The 13949-nt window shown below is 37.0% G+C and overlaps 1 protein-coding gene across 1 annotated transcript in view; it reads left to right on the top strand.

The window, feature by feature from the left end:
• Positions 1 to 10062, top strand: part of LOC106132499 (angiotensin-converting enzyme) — a 61723-nt gene extending 51661 nt beyond the window's left edge. The window contains exons 13-25 of the mRNA XM_013331937.2: positions 698 to 919; positions 1308 to 1414; positions 1803 to 1951; positions 2339 to 2482; positions 2841 to 3032; positions 3387 to 3484; positions 3628 to 3800; positions 4390 to 4514; positions 4994 to 5121; positions 5433 to 5647; positions 7381 to 7521; positions 9232 to 9407; positions 9942 to 10062. Of these exons, the coding sequence (XP_013187391.2) occupies positions 698 to 919; positions 1308 to 1414; positions 1803 to 1951; positions 2339 to 2482; positions 2841 to 3032; positions 3387 to 3484; positions 3628 to 3800; positions 4390 to 4514; positions 4994 to 5121; positions 5433 to 5647; positions 7381 to 7521; positions 9232 to 9407; positions 9942 to 10021 (1950 nt within the window). The 3' untranslated portion in view covers positions 10022 to 10062. The remainder of the gene's footprint in view (positions 1 to 697; positions 920 to 1307; positions 1415 to 1802; positions 1952 to 2338; positions 2483 to 2840; positions 3033 to 3386; positions 3485 to 3627; positions 3801 to 4389; positions 4515 to 4993; positions 5122 to 5432; positions 5648 to 7380; positions 7522 to 9231; positions 9408 to 9941) is intronic.
• Positions 10063 to 13949: the final 3887 nt, after the last annotated feature.

Consider the following 13949-nt stretch of genomic DNA (forward strand, 5'->3'; position numbering starts at 1 on the left):
ATACATAAAGCCAGATCCCCCTGTATGTTACCTCAGAGGGGTGGAGGATTTTTGAATACCAGTCAAATTCAAATTCAAAATTTTTATTCATTATTATAGGATACTTCATATCGCTTAATAATTGTCAAAACGTTTGGTATCATAACATTGGTTGACGTCAAAAAAATTACTTAAAACTAAGCTTTCTGCCGCTTCCAAGGCGTCAGTGCAGAAGAAGCGGTAACAAACTGCACTGCAGCATTTTCTTGGACAACGTCAACTTCACAAATATCCAAACTTAGAATAGAATGTAGAATTTTTGTTTTGAACTTATACCAAACTCGTCACATACGAGTATTATTAGAAAACCGCATTCAAAAAATTTTCGCGTTATGCGTACAAACAGACCGACAGAACAAAAATCATATTTTAGCTTCTGATGTTTTTTCGATGTTTGGAAATATATTTTTCATGTACAGGCAGTCAGTTACAATTTTAAATGTACCTATGATATGATGATGATAATGAATATACATTTAACTTTTTACTAGCGATCCATCTCGTCTTCGTACGGATCTTCATCAATCATTCTATTTATTAAAGAAAACTGCATCAAAATCCGTTATGTAGTTTTAAACGTCCAAGCATACATACCTACACACAGACAAAAACAGACGCGGAAAACGATTTTGCTTTACACTATGTGATACTTCATCAGTTCATCATGAAGATCATCGGTGAGCTGGCCCTCCTGGGCGCCATAGCTTCGGTCTTCATCGTGGCAGCCCAGGGTAGGGCGGCAGAAAGGGCGGCCGAAGAAGCAGCCGGGAGGGAGTACATGAGGAAGCTGGACGAGCTCACGTCAAACCTGAAGAACAGAAGAGTGATGGCTTCGTGGAACTACGAGACTAATATTACGAAGTTTAATGAGGACCAAATGGTAAGGGATTTGATGTTTATATATATACAACTTGCTTCTGCTTGTGTTAGACTTGACCTCCGTTATTTCCCGTGATGTATGAATTTTTAGAATAAAATAACAGCTAACTTTCGATTTTGAGGACTGTACAATTTTTATAATAAAAGTAATCTGTAAAAAAACTTTTATGCATCTATGTCTGATATGAATAAATGAATTCAACTTTATTCGTGCAAATTCAAAGTTGTAGTTGGCAACCCTATCTCTGAAAATACTTTGAAGGCTTCGGATTAGCAAAGTTTTCTTTTTCCGTTGTACAATCTCCTCTTTTTCTGTCATAAAAATTCCAAGGCATGCAGGATACAAAATATGTCTTATGTAGTATATATAACTTTCATCTACTACTCAGCTAATGACGTCATTAGAAGTGGCTGAACAAGAGAAGGAAGCATGGAAAGAGACGATGAGCTACCTGTGGCACGAATACGAAGATCAGGACCTCAAGAGGATGTTCAGGTCAGCCATCAATGACATATATTAATATCTTTCAATTTGTGCTATTGATCATCTTACACTTGCAGTGATAAAAATGTTTTAAGCCATATTGCCCAAATTACAATTATTTTTTTAATGTTTTTAAAATATATTTTTACACTTGTGAAAAACCGTTAAATATGTCGGGCGGTTTATGGGATTTTAAAATTAGTCCCCCTCAACTCGTATTGGAAATTGTAAGAGGTGACTTAAGAAATGAGCACCTAAATCCATGCTGGATAAGCTAATAAAGATCAGACGAGATCCGCTTGATCTATTAACTGACATAGCCCTAAGTAAATCATCGTAATAAGTTAAGCCCGTGGTCAGAAGGATCATGGAAAAGAACAAAAAGATTTTTTATTTCCAGAAAGTACTCAGAGCTGGGCACATCTGCATTGCCCGAGGATTTGAACCAGAGGCTGATACAGGCGGTGAACAACATGCAGACTACCTACGCGAAGGCGACTATATGCGATTACAAGGACAGGACAAAATGCGACTTGCATGTGGAACCAGGTGAGATTACACACGCACACATTTACGATTTAGATCATAAAAATGTCCTGGCGAAAGATCAGGTCAAGAGTACCCTAGATTAATATCTTGCATTAAAGATGGCGCTGGTATACCGTTTTTAACTAGTCAAGGGAATCTTTGCGCGACCCTATGTCGGAGTAAGTAAACTTTCATGCCATTGATGTGATGAAATGGAGGTCATACGTCATCTTTTTTAATAAAAATTCTATGCCAGAGATATCTTTATTTCGTTTTATATTTTGTGATGAATATTAAACAAGTAAGAGTTTTTAAGTGTTGTATGTACCACCTCATCTTGTTTATCATTAGATTGAGGAACAGTATTGTCAAACACACTCAAACTATCTATATCTTAATTGGTTTCAGATGTAACAGACATATTTGCAAATAGTCAAGACCCTGAAGAGCTGAAGTACACCTGGTTGGAGTGGCACAAGGCGGCCGGCGCGCCGTCTAGGGCCCACTTCACGGAGTACGTCGAGATGGACAATGAAGCTGCGAAATTGAACGGTAAATGTCGATTTACATTTGGCATTCTTCACCAGATTCTTCGATTAGGACAGAAGCGTTTTATACACTGGCAGTTTAGTAACCGTGTAATACCTATTTTGAGACGGCAATATAAAGGTCAGATTAAGAGTACCCGAAACCGCCGAACTTGCATGAAGAGAGTTACGAATGTGGATGAAGCGAAGGAAGTATGCAGAGATCGTGGCAAGTGGAAAGTTGTAGTATCTGCCTACCCCACTGGGAAAAAGGCGTGATTTTATGTATGTATGCATGTAAGATTTGCTCTTTTGGTAGCGTCCGAGCTCAACTCATTGTTCCCACTATCTGATATAAAAAATTATAATAATCTACTTCACAGGTTTTGATAGCGTAGCAGAGTGGTGGCTCCACGAGTACGAAGAGCCAGACAGTGAAGCCCAGTTTGCCAGCCTTTGGGGTCAAATCAAGCCTCTGTACCAGCAAATCCATGCCTATGTCAGACGCCACCTCAGGGAAAAATATGGCGAAACCGTTGTGTCTGCTAAGGGTCCTATTCCTGCGCATCTTTTAGGTAAATATTTCATACCTTTTTTATTATCAGAGATTAGTTGGGAATCCCTAGCAAAGGTAACGAAGATCGCTTCATGTAAAAACCTGATTAATCGTACCTGGATGATTGAAGGTTTTTGACAAGTAATCTGATTAAAAACGTATATCTCTGAAAAAAATCTGTTCATAAAAACGGTTGTTTGTATCAAATGAACTTTCTTTATAATTTTTTTTTAATCTGTAAGATGGAAGTCAGATCACCATATCAGTTAAAAACAAAGTTTTTATTTTTAAATCATGACCATGCAAGAAGACTATATAGATAAAGTACAAACATGAATTTCGTAAGAAAGTAAATATATAAAATATATTGCAGGTAATATTTGGGCGCAAACATGGGGAAACATTGAAAAGTTTACCAGGCCTTATCCAGACAAGCCGGACGTTGATGTCACATCAGCACTGATTGCTCAAGTAAGTCCTCGTCAAAAACTTCTAGTAAGTATTTAAAGTGTTTAAAGTCTTTTAGTCAGAGTTTTTGAGAATGTTGCAACCATGATAAGTACTCGTTGATTACCTGGACAGAAAGTATTGTTTACCTCTAATTACCATTTCAGAAATACACTCCGTTGAAAATGTTCCAAACAGCGGAAGAATTCTTTAAGTCCCTGAACCTGAGTGCAATGCCGGATTTGTTTTGGGAAAAGTCAATTTTAGAGAAACCAAACGATGGACGGGACATGGTTTGCCACGCTTCTGCTTGGGACTTCTTTGATGGTGAAGATTTCAGGTAAATTGCAGTCTGATATATATCACGAAAGCTAGTTTATGCGGTAACTTAGCTGCAAAAACGTAAGGTGATTTTCAAAGGGTAAAAGTAATATGTAGAATATAGACTCAAATTAATTAATCGAAGTAAATTACAGTAAAAATGATAAATATAAGATAAACTTCCAACGTTGGAGTCAGACAGGCAACCAACTGTTGAAACTTTGTCAAACCTTTACCTTACACGTAAAGTACCACATACTAATGTCTCGAGCATCGAAACGAACAACTGTCAAAATAATAGAATATACAATGTAAGAAAAGCGCTAAGAAACATTAAATAAACTTCAGAATCAATAGTTAACGCTGAATGAATTTTTAAGTATAGATAATAATTTGAGTGCTTTATGAATGAATTTGAAGTCTTAAGGATAAAATATCATCCAAATCCTCTTGTTATTGGATCAGACAATGCACGACCATAACAAATGAATTCTTCACCACCACCCATCACGAAATGGGTCATATCCAGTATTACCTTCAATACAAAGACCAGCCAATCATCTACAGGGGAGGAGCTAACCCTGGTAAACATTTTGTATACTTTCTAGGATCAGGCAATGTACGACCGTGACCAACGCATTTTTCAAGACTACGCATCATGAAATGGGTCATATTCAGTATTACTTGCAGTATAAGGATCAACCGGTTGTTTATAGGGAAGGCGCGAATCCTGGTATGTAGTAGTTTCAAATTTCGTAAATACATTTCTATTCATTTATTTATTCATATATGTAATCGCGTCTATATCCCTTGTGAAGTAGACATACACTTTTTAAATGTCAAGCCAAACAAGTGAACGTGTCCCATCAGTCTTTTCTAGACTGTTGGCTCTGTCTACCCCGAAAAGGATATAGACGTGATTATATGTATGTATGGTATAATTTCCTAAAAAACAAGTAGATTTCCAATGTTTGGTGCCATTAATTGTCCAGTCTTACTGTCATCAGAATCATCGTTATTACTTACAAACAATAATTAATAATGTAAATTTGTACCTGTCTTAAATTTTTCACTATCTTCTAAGTGAGTTCCTGGTAGTATCAAGACGCCCGCAGCTCAGTCGGTAACAAACTTAGGTAATTTGACGATGTCATAAATCATTCCACATCATACTTTAAAAAAAATTCTGTTGATTAAAGATTTTCATTTTAGGTTTCCATGAAGCCGTTGGCGATGTGATTGCTCTGTCGGTAGCTACACCGAAACATTTGAAAGTCATGGGACTGCTGGAAGATGGTCCTGATGACCAGGAGTCCAATATTAACCAACTGTACAAAATGGTATGTTTTATTTGAGTGGCCTATCAGTCATTCAAGACTGCTGGCTCTGTCTACCTCGCAAGGGATAAAGACGTGAGCACATAAATGCATGAAAGATATGTTTTTTTTGTTTAAATATGTATGTTGTTATGTATTCCGGCCCAATATGGTCCAAAATTCATTACGTCAAGATTCACTTGGAGAAATCGAGGGAACTCTTTGAATTTCATAGGCCTTTTTTGATAAAAAGCTTAAAATTATATTATGAATTAACAAAAAAGTGTTTGCTTTTAATATAACTGTCTTTAACATATTATTCGAATCTTTTCCAGGGTCTAGACAAAATAGTGTTCCTACCCTTCGCCTACCTACTAGATTTGTTCCGCTATGGTGTCTTCCGTGGCACCACCAGTGCCAGGGACTACAACTGTCACTTCTGGGCCTTGAGGGAGACCTTACAGGGGGTGGAGCCTCCGGCAGAAAGGAGCGAAGATGACTTTGATCCGGCTGCAAAATACCATGTGTCTGCTGATGTTGAGTATATGAGGTGAGGATATAAACCCAGATTTTTATTAATTTGAGTGCGTTTGATATCAATATTGGTGATAGTAAACAATATAGTGTCTGAGTTGGTGTATGCAAACTAAAATTATGTCAGTTGTATATAGAACTAGGTGTGCCCGCGACTTCGTCCGCGCGGAATAGTTATTTTGGGCATCATTAAAGCCCTCAAGGATGAATAATTTTCTCCGTTTTTTGTCACATTTTCCAATATTTCTTTGCTCCTTATAGTTGCAGCGTGCTGTTATATAGTCTAAAGCCTTCCTCGATAAATGGTCTATTCAAAACAAAGATAATTTTTCAATTCAAACCAGTAGTTCCCGAGATTAGAGCTTTATAATATTAGTATAGATTGTATATAGTTGTATGTTGTAAAGTTAAGTTGTTATTTCTACAACCTTTACCTAAGTTGAAAACAGCATCAAAATTGGTTCAGCGAAACCCTAGATAATCCCGGACAATCATACATACAAACATACATACTAACAAACATACCTACATACTAACATGCATACTAACATACATACATACATATCATCACGTCTATATCCCTTACGGGGTAGACAGAGCCAACAGTCTTGAAAAGACTGAAAGGCCACGTTCAGCTATTTGGCTTAATGATAGAATTGAGATTCAAATAGTGACAGGTTGCTAGCCTGTCGCCTAAAAAAGAATCCCAAGTTTGTAAGCCTATCCCTTAGTCGCCTTTTACGACATCCATGGGAAAGAGATGGAGTGGTCCTATTCTTTTTTCTATTGGTGCCGGGAACCACACGGCATACTAACATACATTCAAACATACATACACTTTTTTATTAAAGTCGGTTAAAAATAATGTCTTTGTAACAATAACTTGCAGACGACCTTGAATGTGCACTAGACTTATTCTCATCATTTTATGAGTAGATACTTGTATTGAAAGTATTCCAACAAATATTCATTCAGTACCGCCCCTCTTAGCATCTTATCATCCTTTGTCCTTTTATAAACAATAACACCCACGCATGACATGGTCATTGGTCATCTGCCTATGAGACTTATTCTAATATCATGGTACATGTAAAACAATGAAACTATTAAAAAAAAAACTGTAAGCTGTTTAAACATTGGTTAATCATTTTACAGCATTTTTATAGGGTGATTTGTTTGGACTGATGTGTATAGATGCGGAAAGAAATACATATATATAATCACGTCATATCCCTTGGGTAAACAGAGCCAACAGTCTTGAAAAGACTGATAGGCCACGTTCAGCTATTTGCCTTTAAGATAGAATTGCAGAAAGTAACGCAAAAATGTAGGTTTTCTCCAAAGACATCGACTTTAAAATCTGACACGAGTGGTTACTTACACACACAAACACACAAAAAAAAAAAAACAAATTAAAAGAAAATTACATCTTCGCACCTAGTAGAAAATCAAAATACATACATACATATGGTCACGTCTATATCCCTTGTGGGGTAGACAGAGCCAACAGTCTTGAAAAGACTGATAGGCCACGCTCAGCTATTTGGCTTAATGATTAATAGAATTGAGATTCAAATAGGGACAGGCTAGCCCATCAATCCCATCAATCCCCCATCAACCCCCTTGAGGCTAGAAGTTAGAAGTAGAAGAAGTCCTACGTATCGCTTGCCGGAATGTGGTAGCTTGTAGATGACACCTCACTTTTCTGCCCCATTCATGACATATAAATATTTTTACTTTTTATTTCAGATACTATATTTCCTACATCGTTCAGTTCCAATTCCACCGGGCGCTGTGCCTATTAGCAGGAGAGTATAAACCTGGCGACTCCAGCAAGTTACTGTCTAATTGTGATATTTATAGAAGTCAGGAGGCTGGAATGGCTTTGGGGTAAATCATTATTTTAGCATATTTTTAAGTAAATTGTTCTTACAAGCTCCAGTGTAGTTTGTTCCACCGCTTCTTAGGTAGGTAGTTGTAATAAAAGTGATGTGACTTCAATAAGTGATACCTTGTTTCCAACTTTGAAAATTAATCTATACTATTCTACAAGTGTATGTCAACCCGATATGTAACCTTAGATATAGGCAAATCACGACTCCTCACCCTTTCATGATTGATGATTTTACATTCAGTCAGAAAAGTATCGGGAATGGATTATTTATTTATGGTTCCAAATTCAAATTTTTGTTTTTTTTGTTGTTGTTAGATTGGCACAACTGTTTTCCATTTTGGCGCGGAGTTTGAGTTGCATCTGTTGTTTACATTAAATACAGTGCTATTTTTAGTTATATCATATCTAGTGTGTATTGCTAATTTCATAATGGATAAAAACATCGAACAAAGAGTTTGTCTTAAATTTTGCATTGCCAATGGAATATCGTGTTCGGAGTCACTGAAAATGTTACAGAAGGCTTACGGTGAATCGACTTTATCAAAAACTCGTGCTTATGAGTGGTGCAAAGCGTTCAAAAGCGGTCGAGATGTGATGGAAGATTTGCCTCGCTCTGGTAGGCCATCAACGTCTGCAACTGAAGTTAACATCGCAAAAGTGAAGGAAATAGTGACTGAAAATCCTCATTCAACTTTGAGAGAGATAGCCACCGAACTTTCTGTATCTCACGAGTCGATCCGTACCATTTTAACTAATAATTTGGGTTTGAAACATGTTGCCGCTCGGCTAGTCCCAAAAGACCTGAATTTTTTTCAAAAACTCAATCGCATGAGAGTCGCTGAGGACATGCTAGAACGAGTCAATTCCGACCCAACATTCATGAAACGCATTGTTACTGGTGACGAGACGTGGGTTTACGAGTTTGACATGCAAACTAGTCAACAAGCTTCGGAGTGGCGCCTTCCAACTGAACCGAAACCGAAAAAACCACGCCAAAGTCGTTCAAAAGTCAAAGTCATGTTGACTGTTTTCTTTGACTATCGCGGTGTTGTGCACTCGGAATTCTTGCCGGAAGGTCAAACGGTAAATAAGGAATATTATTTGAGTGTTATGCGGCGTTTAAGAGAGCAAATCCGACGAAAAAGGCCAGATTTGTGGAAAGAAAATTCTTGGATTTTGCACCATGATAATGCACCTTCGCACAAGGCCATCATTGTGAACGTATTTTTAACCAAACACTCAACAAATACCATCGAGCAACCACCATATTCACCAGATATGGCTCCAGCCGACTTTTTTCTTTTTCCTAAACTCAAATTACCACTTCGTGGCACCCGTTTTCAATCGGTAGAAGACATAAAAGAGAATTCGCGGCGAGAACTGACCTCAATTCCGGAAACAGCGTTTAAAAAATGTTTTGATGATTGGATTATTCGTTGGCGTAAGTGTATCGTTTCTAAAGGAGCATATTTTGAAGGTGATAAAATAAATTTGGATGAATAACAAACAGTTTGTTTATTATTGATCTTTTCCTGCTACTTTCTTGACAGAGTAGTATACCAGTTCCTTAATTTTTTTGTGTTCTAAATATAACCTAAGATCATCGAGATTGTCGTAAATTAGTCAAGAGCTTGAAAGATTTATAATGACTAAAACAAGAAACCCTCTTCTTAATTTTTACGTACTCGTACTTTATTCCTTGTCAGAAAAATGCTCCAAATGGGTTCCTCCAAGCCCTGGCCTGATGCTATGGAGGTCCTGACTGGCCAGCGGAACATGGACGCCAGTGGATTGCTGGAATATTTCCAACCCTTACACGATTGGCTGAAGGCTGAGAATGAGAGGAACAATGAGTTCATTGGGTGGGAGCCGAGTACAGTTGGTAAGAATTTTAATTTTGTATAAAGTTGGAATCTTTGCGAACTTTTCTTGAAATGGGGCGTGATTTATAGGAACTTAGTTAAGCGTTTTAATTGCATAAACTTCAATTGATAAGATATTGTTGTTGGAAATTTAAATAAATATTTTTGTATCTGAAATCAAATCAGGGATACAAAAATTTATGATATATGCTTATAGACAGAGCCAGCAGTCTTCCAGCAGTCTTGAAAGACTGACAGGCCACGTTCAACTGTTTTGCTTAATGATAGTATTGAGATTCAAAAAGTTACAGGTTACAAGCCTAAAAGAAAGAATCCCAAGTTTATAAACCTATCCATTAGTCGCCTTTTACGACATCCATTGGAAAGAGATGGAGTGGTCGTATTCTTTTTATATTGGTGTCGAGATCCAGACAAGTTTAATTTATATTATATTTAATTATGCATTAATAAATTAATGTTTGTGGAAAGTTCAATTACTATTTTTAGTGTATGAATTCGAATCCAGGACTCCAAAATTAATTTCTTTGTTACAGAATATTGTTCACCAGAACAGAGGATGGTGATGGCAGAGTTTGGGTTGAACGAGAAACTCAAGCAATACGCCAATCTGTAAAAACAATCCTTGTTTATTTATTAAATATTTATTGTAAGGATGATGATGTTTTTCTTTTAAGATTGTCCTATCCAGACAATATTTGATCGTTACGTTAATCCTGCTGAATATCCCTGTATGCTTATATCACTTCATCCACATTTACCACACTCTTCATGTTAACATACATACATACATACATAAAATCACGCCTCTTACCTGGAGGGGTAGGCAGAGACTACATCTTTCCACTTGCCACGATCTCTGCATACTTCGTCTTCGCATCATCCACATTCATAACTCTCTTCATGTTAACTCGTCGGTTAAATATACTCTGACCTTTGTGGTCTACTGACGGGGATTGCCTTATTAGAGTCCCATACCTTCTAACCCTGGGATGAAAAGAGGCGACCAGTTAATGACAGTAAGATTCCCGTCACAAAAATGCCAAAAAGCTGAACGTGGGCGATAAGTCTTTTCGAAACTGTTGGCTCTGTCTACCCCTCAAGGGATATAGACGTGACCATATGTATGTATGTAAAATGCTGGGTATCCAAAGGGCATCGTGGTGGAATGTCTTGCGATCCCAAAATGGCAATAAAATCTATTTCCTCTTCGATAACAAAAAAGGGACACTAGGTATGAAATAAGGTAAATAGACCATCGTCTAGACGTGTTCAAGACCGTATCTTAGTCATTGTGGTCTGGTCAGATCAATTGCAGGATGTCACGCAATTCAATTGCTTTTCAGCCGTGATTCAATAGAAAACGAAAGTTATTGAGGTATATCCACGGCTAAGTAAGGTACGGTCTTACGGTGAGAGAAAACATTGTGAGGAAACCTGCACGTTCAGGCAACTGGATGTGTAACATATACATACATACATATGTTCACGTCTATATCCCTTGCGGGGTAGACAGAGCCAACGGTCTTGAAACGACTGAATGGCCACGTTCAGCTATTTGGCTTAATGATAGAATTGTGATTCAAATAGTGACAGGTTGCAAACCCATCGCCTAAAAAAGAATCCCAGGTTTGGAAGCCTATCCCTTAGTCGTCTTTTACGACATTCGTGGGAAAGAGATGGAGTGGTCCTATTCTTTTTTGTATTGGTGCCGGGAACCACACGGCAAGCAGATGTGTAACCATGGATCCAATACGGGTTAGGTTTAACTGTAAAGATTACGCAGGAATGATGGGAGATCGCTTCGTGTAAAAACCTGACTTATCCAATCCAGGATTTATGGTCAAAGGCAGACCCCGGGCTCCTTTCCAGAGAGGTGCGGATGCAACCGGGACTAAAGCCAGGAGGAAGAACGATAGATAAGTAAGAGTTTTCTTATAGGTATTTGTTGTAGGCAACCTTCTTTATGTACGCATTAGCAACGGTTATATGAATTATATGAAATCTCTGCCTACTCCTCTGGAAAACAATAGTGATTTTATGTATGGATGAAACAATTTTTTTTAAACTTCGCAGAGATGGACATAATCGGGCGGTTATTTAGGTATGTTATTACCTTCAATCCATACAAGTTAAAATAACTCAGGCCCCGAAGCATAGTGACGGAGGGTGCAATTGGGAGATGAGGGAGTCTCTCTCGAAAGATAAGGAAAGAGAGAAAGAGAGAGAGAGTGAGCCTATCTATCTTTACCTGACTACTTATTAGTACAAAGTATAGTTGTAATTGCATCTACAAGAATCACGAAAAAGGGAATGTTACTGACGAAAGAAAACTGTTAACATAACTCTCCTTTTCCAGTTGGGTAATTACAATGTTTGTCAAATCAAGTTGGACTACACTTCGTACGCTTTTGGTCATTAATTTACACAGTATGGACAAAAAAAAATATATTATATTAGGACAGTTGATCTTTTAGTATAACATTTTTTTTGTGGACCAACAATATGATAATTTTTTTGCGTGTTCCATATTTTCCGGTCTATTGGGTCGGCAAGGTAACACTAGAATTACTCAGCTCATTGTGACTCGAGGTGAGGTGATGAATCATATCACCTAGGTATTAAGACTAAATATATTCAAGAAGGGCGTGAGAGATTTATCAGGGACGGTAGTGCGCGACGCATGATAATTCTAAACTTGTACACGATTGCTCACTTTGTAAATAGATGTGTGTATTAAGCAATGTTTTGAAGCCCGATCTCAAAGAAGATTGTTATCCGGTAGACATTTATTTATAAATAAATAAATAAATATAGGCTAGACTTATATTCTTCTTAGGATTCCTCTTTCTGGCGATGGGCTAACCTGTCACTATTTGAATCTGAATTCTCTCATTAAGTCCAACAGCTGAACGTGGGCTTTCAGTTTTTTCAAGACTGTTGGCTCTGTCTACTCCGCAAGGGATATAGACGTAAATATGTATGTATGTAAGAACCAAGAAAATCTGTAATACATGAGAGAGAGGTATTTAAATTATATTCATAAAGCCATAATACGCTCATAGACGAGCATGTTAATTTACCACGTTAATTAAATACCTATAGGGCTCCGGACAGTCGGTCAAGGGCGATTGGCAATGTTAGTTAACATTTCTTCGTCAATACAGTCAGGGGCATCATGAAATACCAATTTTTAACAGATACTGAAATGAAATTCCATAAGTATACGATTGCTGACAATTGATTAAGTTAACTATTTTTGGAACTATAAAAGTTTAATGAATTAAGTAAAATTTTCAATCGAAATTCTAATATTTTTATTGAATATTAAAACGAAGATATTTTTTCGGTGTTTTATCGAGAGAGTAGAGTTAGAAGAATCAAATAAGTTATCTTGATCATAATACCGAAAAACATACTTAAAATAATAAGGAAAACTTAAGACAATATTAGAGTACCTACTGTTTTCTTCTCAGAGATATAGTTAAATAAATTATTGGGAAAGCTTATTTATTTAGACGTAGTCAAATAATGATATTATACAAACATGAGAAAATAACTTTTTCTGATTGGCCTGGGTCTTGGATGTTTATCTATATAAGTGTTTATTATAAAATACAGTATCGTTGAGTTAGTATCTCGTAACACAAGTCTCGAACTTACTTTGAGGCTAACTCAATCAGTGTAATTTGTCCCGTATATTCATATCTCATATTTATTTATTTCTTAACAATACAATTGTGTTGAAAATTTTGTAAAATAATACCACCACCATCCCAATAGCATTACAAATTAAATTAAATTACATATATATAACATTATAAGTTAACAGCTTGGGTCGTATGCAGATGGAGTACACGCCATAGTACATACATACATCACAGTACATTATGTATATATGTATGTATGTAAGTACCGTGCATTCTCACGGCAAACTGGCACAATGGGAAAATTGCGTACTGCGTTTTGTGACAGCCGTGGAAGTATATAGAGATGTTTAATTTAATTTGAAGTGACAATAATAATTAATTATTTCTTCAGTGCCGTGTGGTTCCCGGCACCAATACAAAAAAGAATAGGACCACTCCATCTCTTTCCCATGGATGTCGTAAAAGGCGACTAAGGGGTAGGCTTATAAACTTGGGATTCTTCTTTTAGGCGATGGGCTAGCAACCTGTCACTATTTGAATCTCAATCCTATCTTAAAGCCAAATAGCTGAACGTGGCCTATCAGTCTTTGCGAGACTGTGGGCTCTGTCTACCCCGCAAGGGATATAGACGTGATTATATGTATGTATGTATGTATGTATTTCTTCACAAAAGTGCCATTTCAGTTATATCGAGACTAAGGCTCTGTTAAGGGAAAAAGATGAGGTTCAAAATTTTTAAATTCAAAATTATATTGTTTGTAATGGACTACTTTATATCACTTTTTCATATCTTTTGGTTTCACAAAATGATGATGAGGTTTCCAAAATATTAGCAACGGTAACGTTTTCTATCACTGTGACGTTTATTGTGAGTGTAGTTAGCAGCTCTATGTA

This window comes from Amyelois transitella, chromosome 9 (genome assembly GCF_032362555.1).
Source record: "Amyelois transitella isolate CPQ chromosome 9, ilAmyTran1.1, whole genome shotgun sequence".
Taxonomy (NCBI): Eukaryota; Metazoa; Arthropoda; class Insecta; order Lepidoptera; family Pyralidae; genus Amyelois; species Amyelois transitella.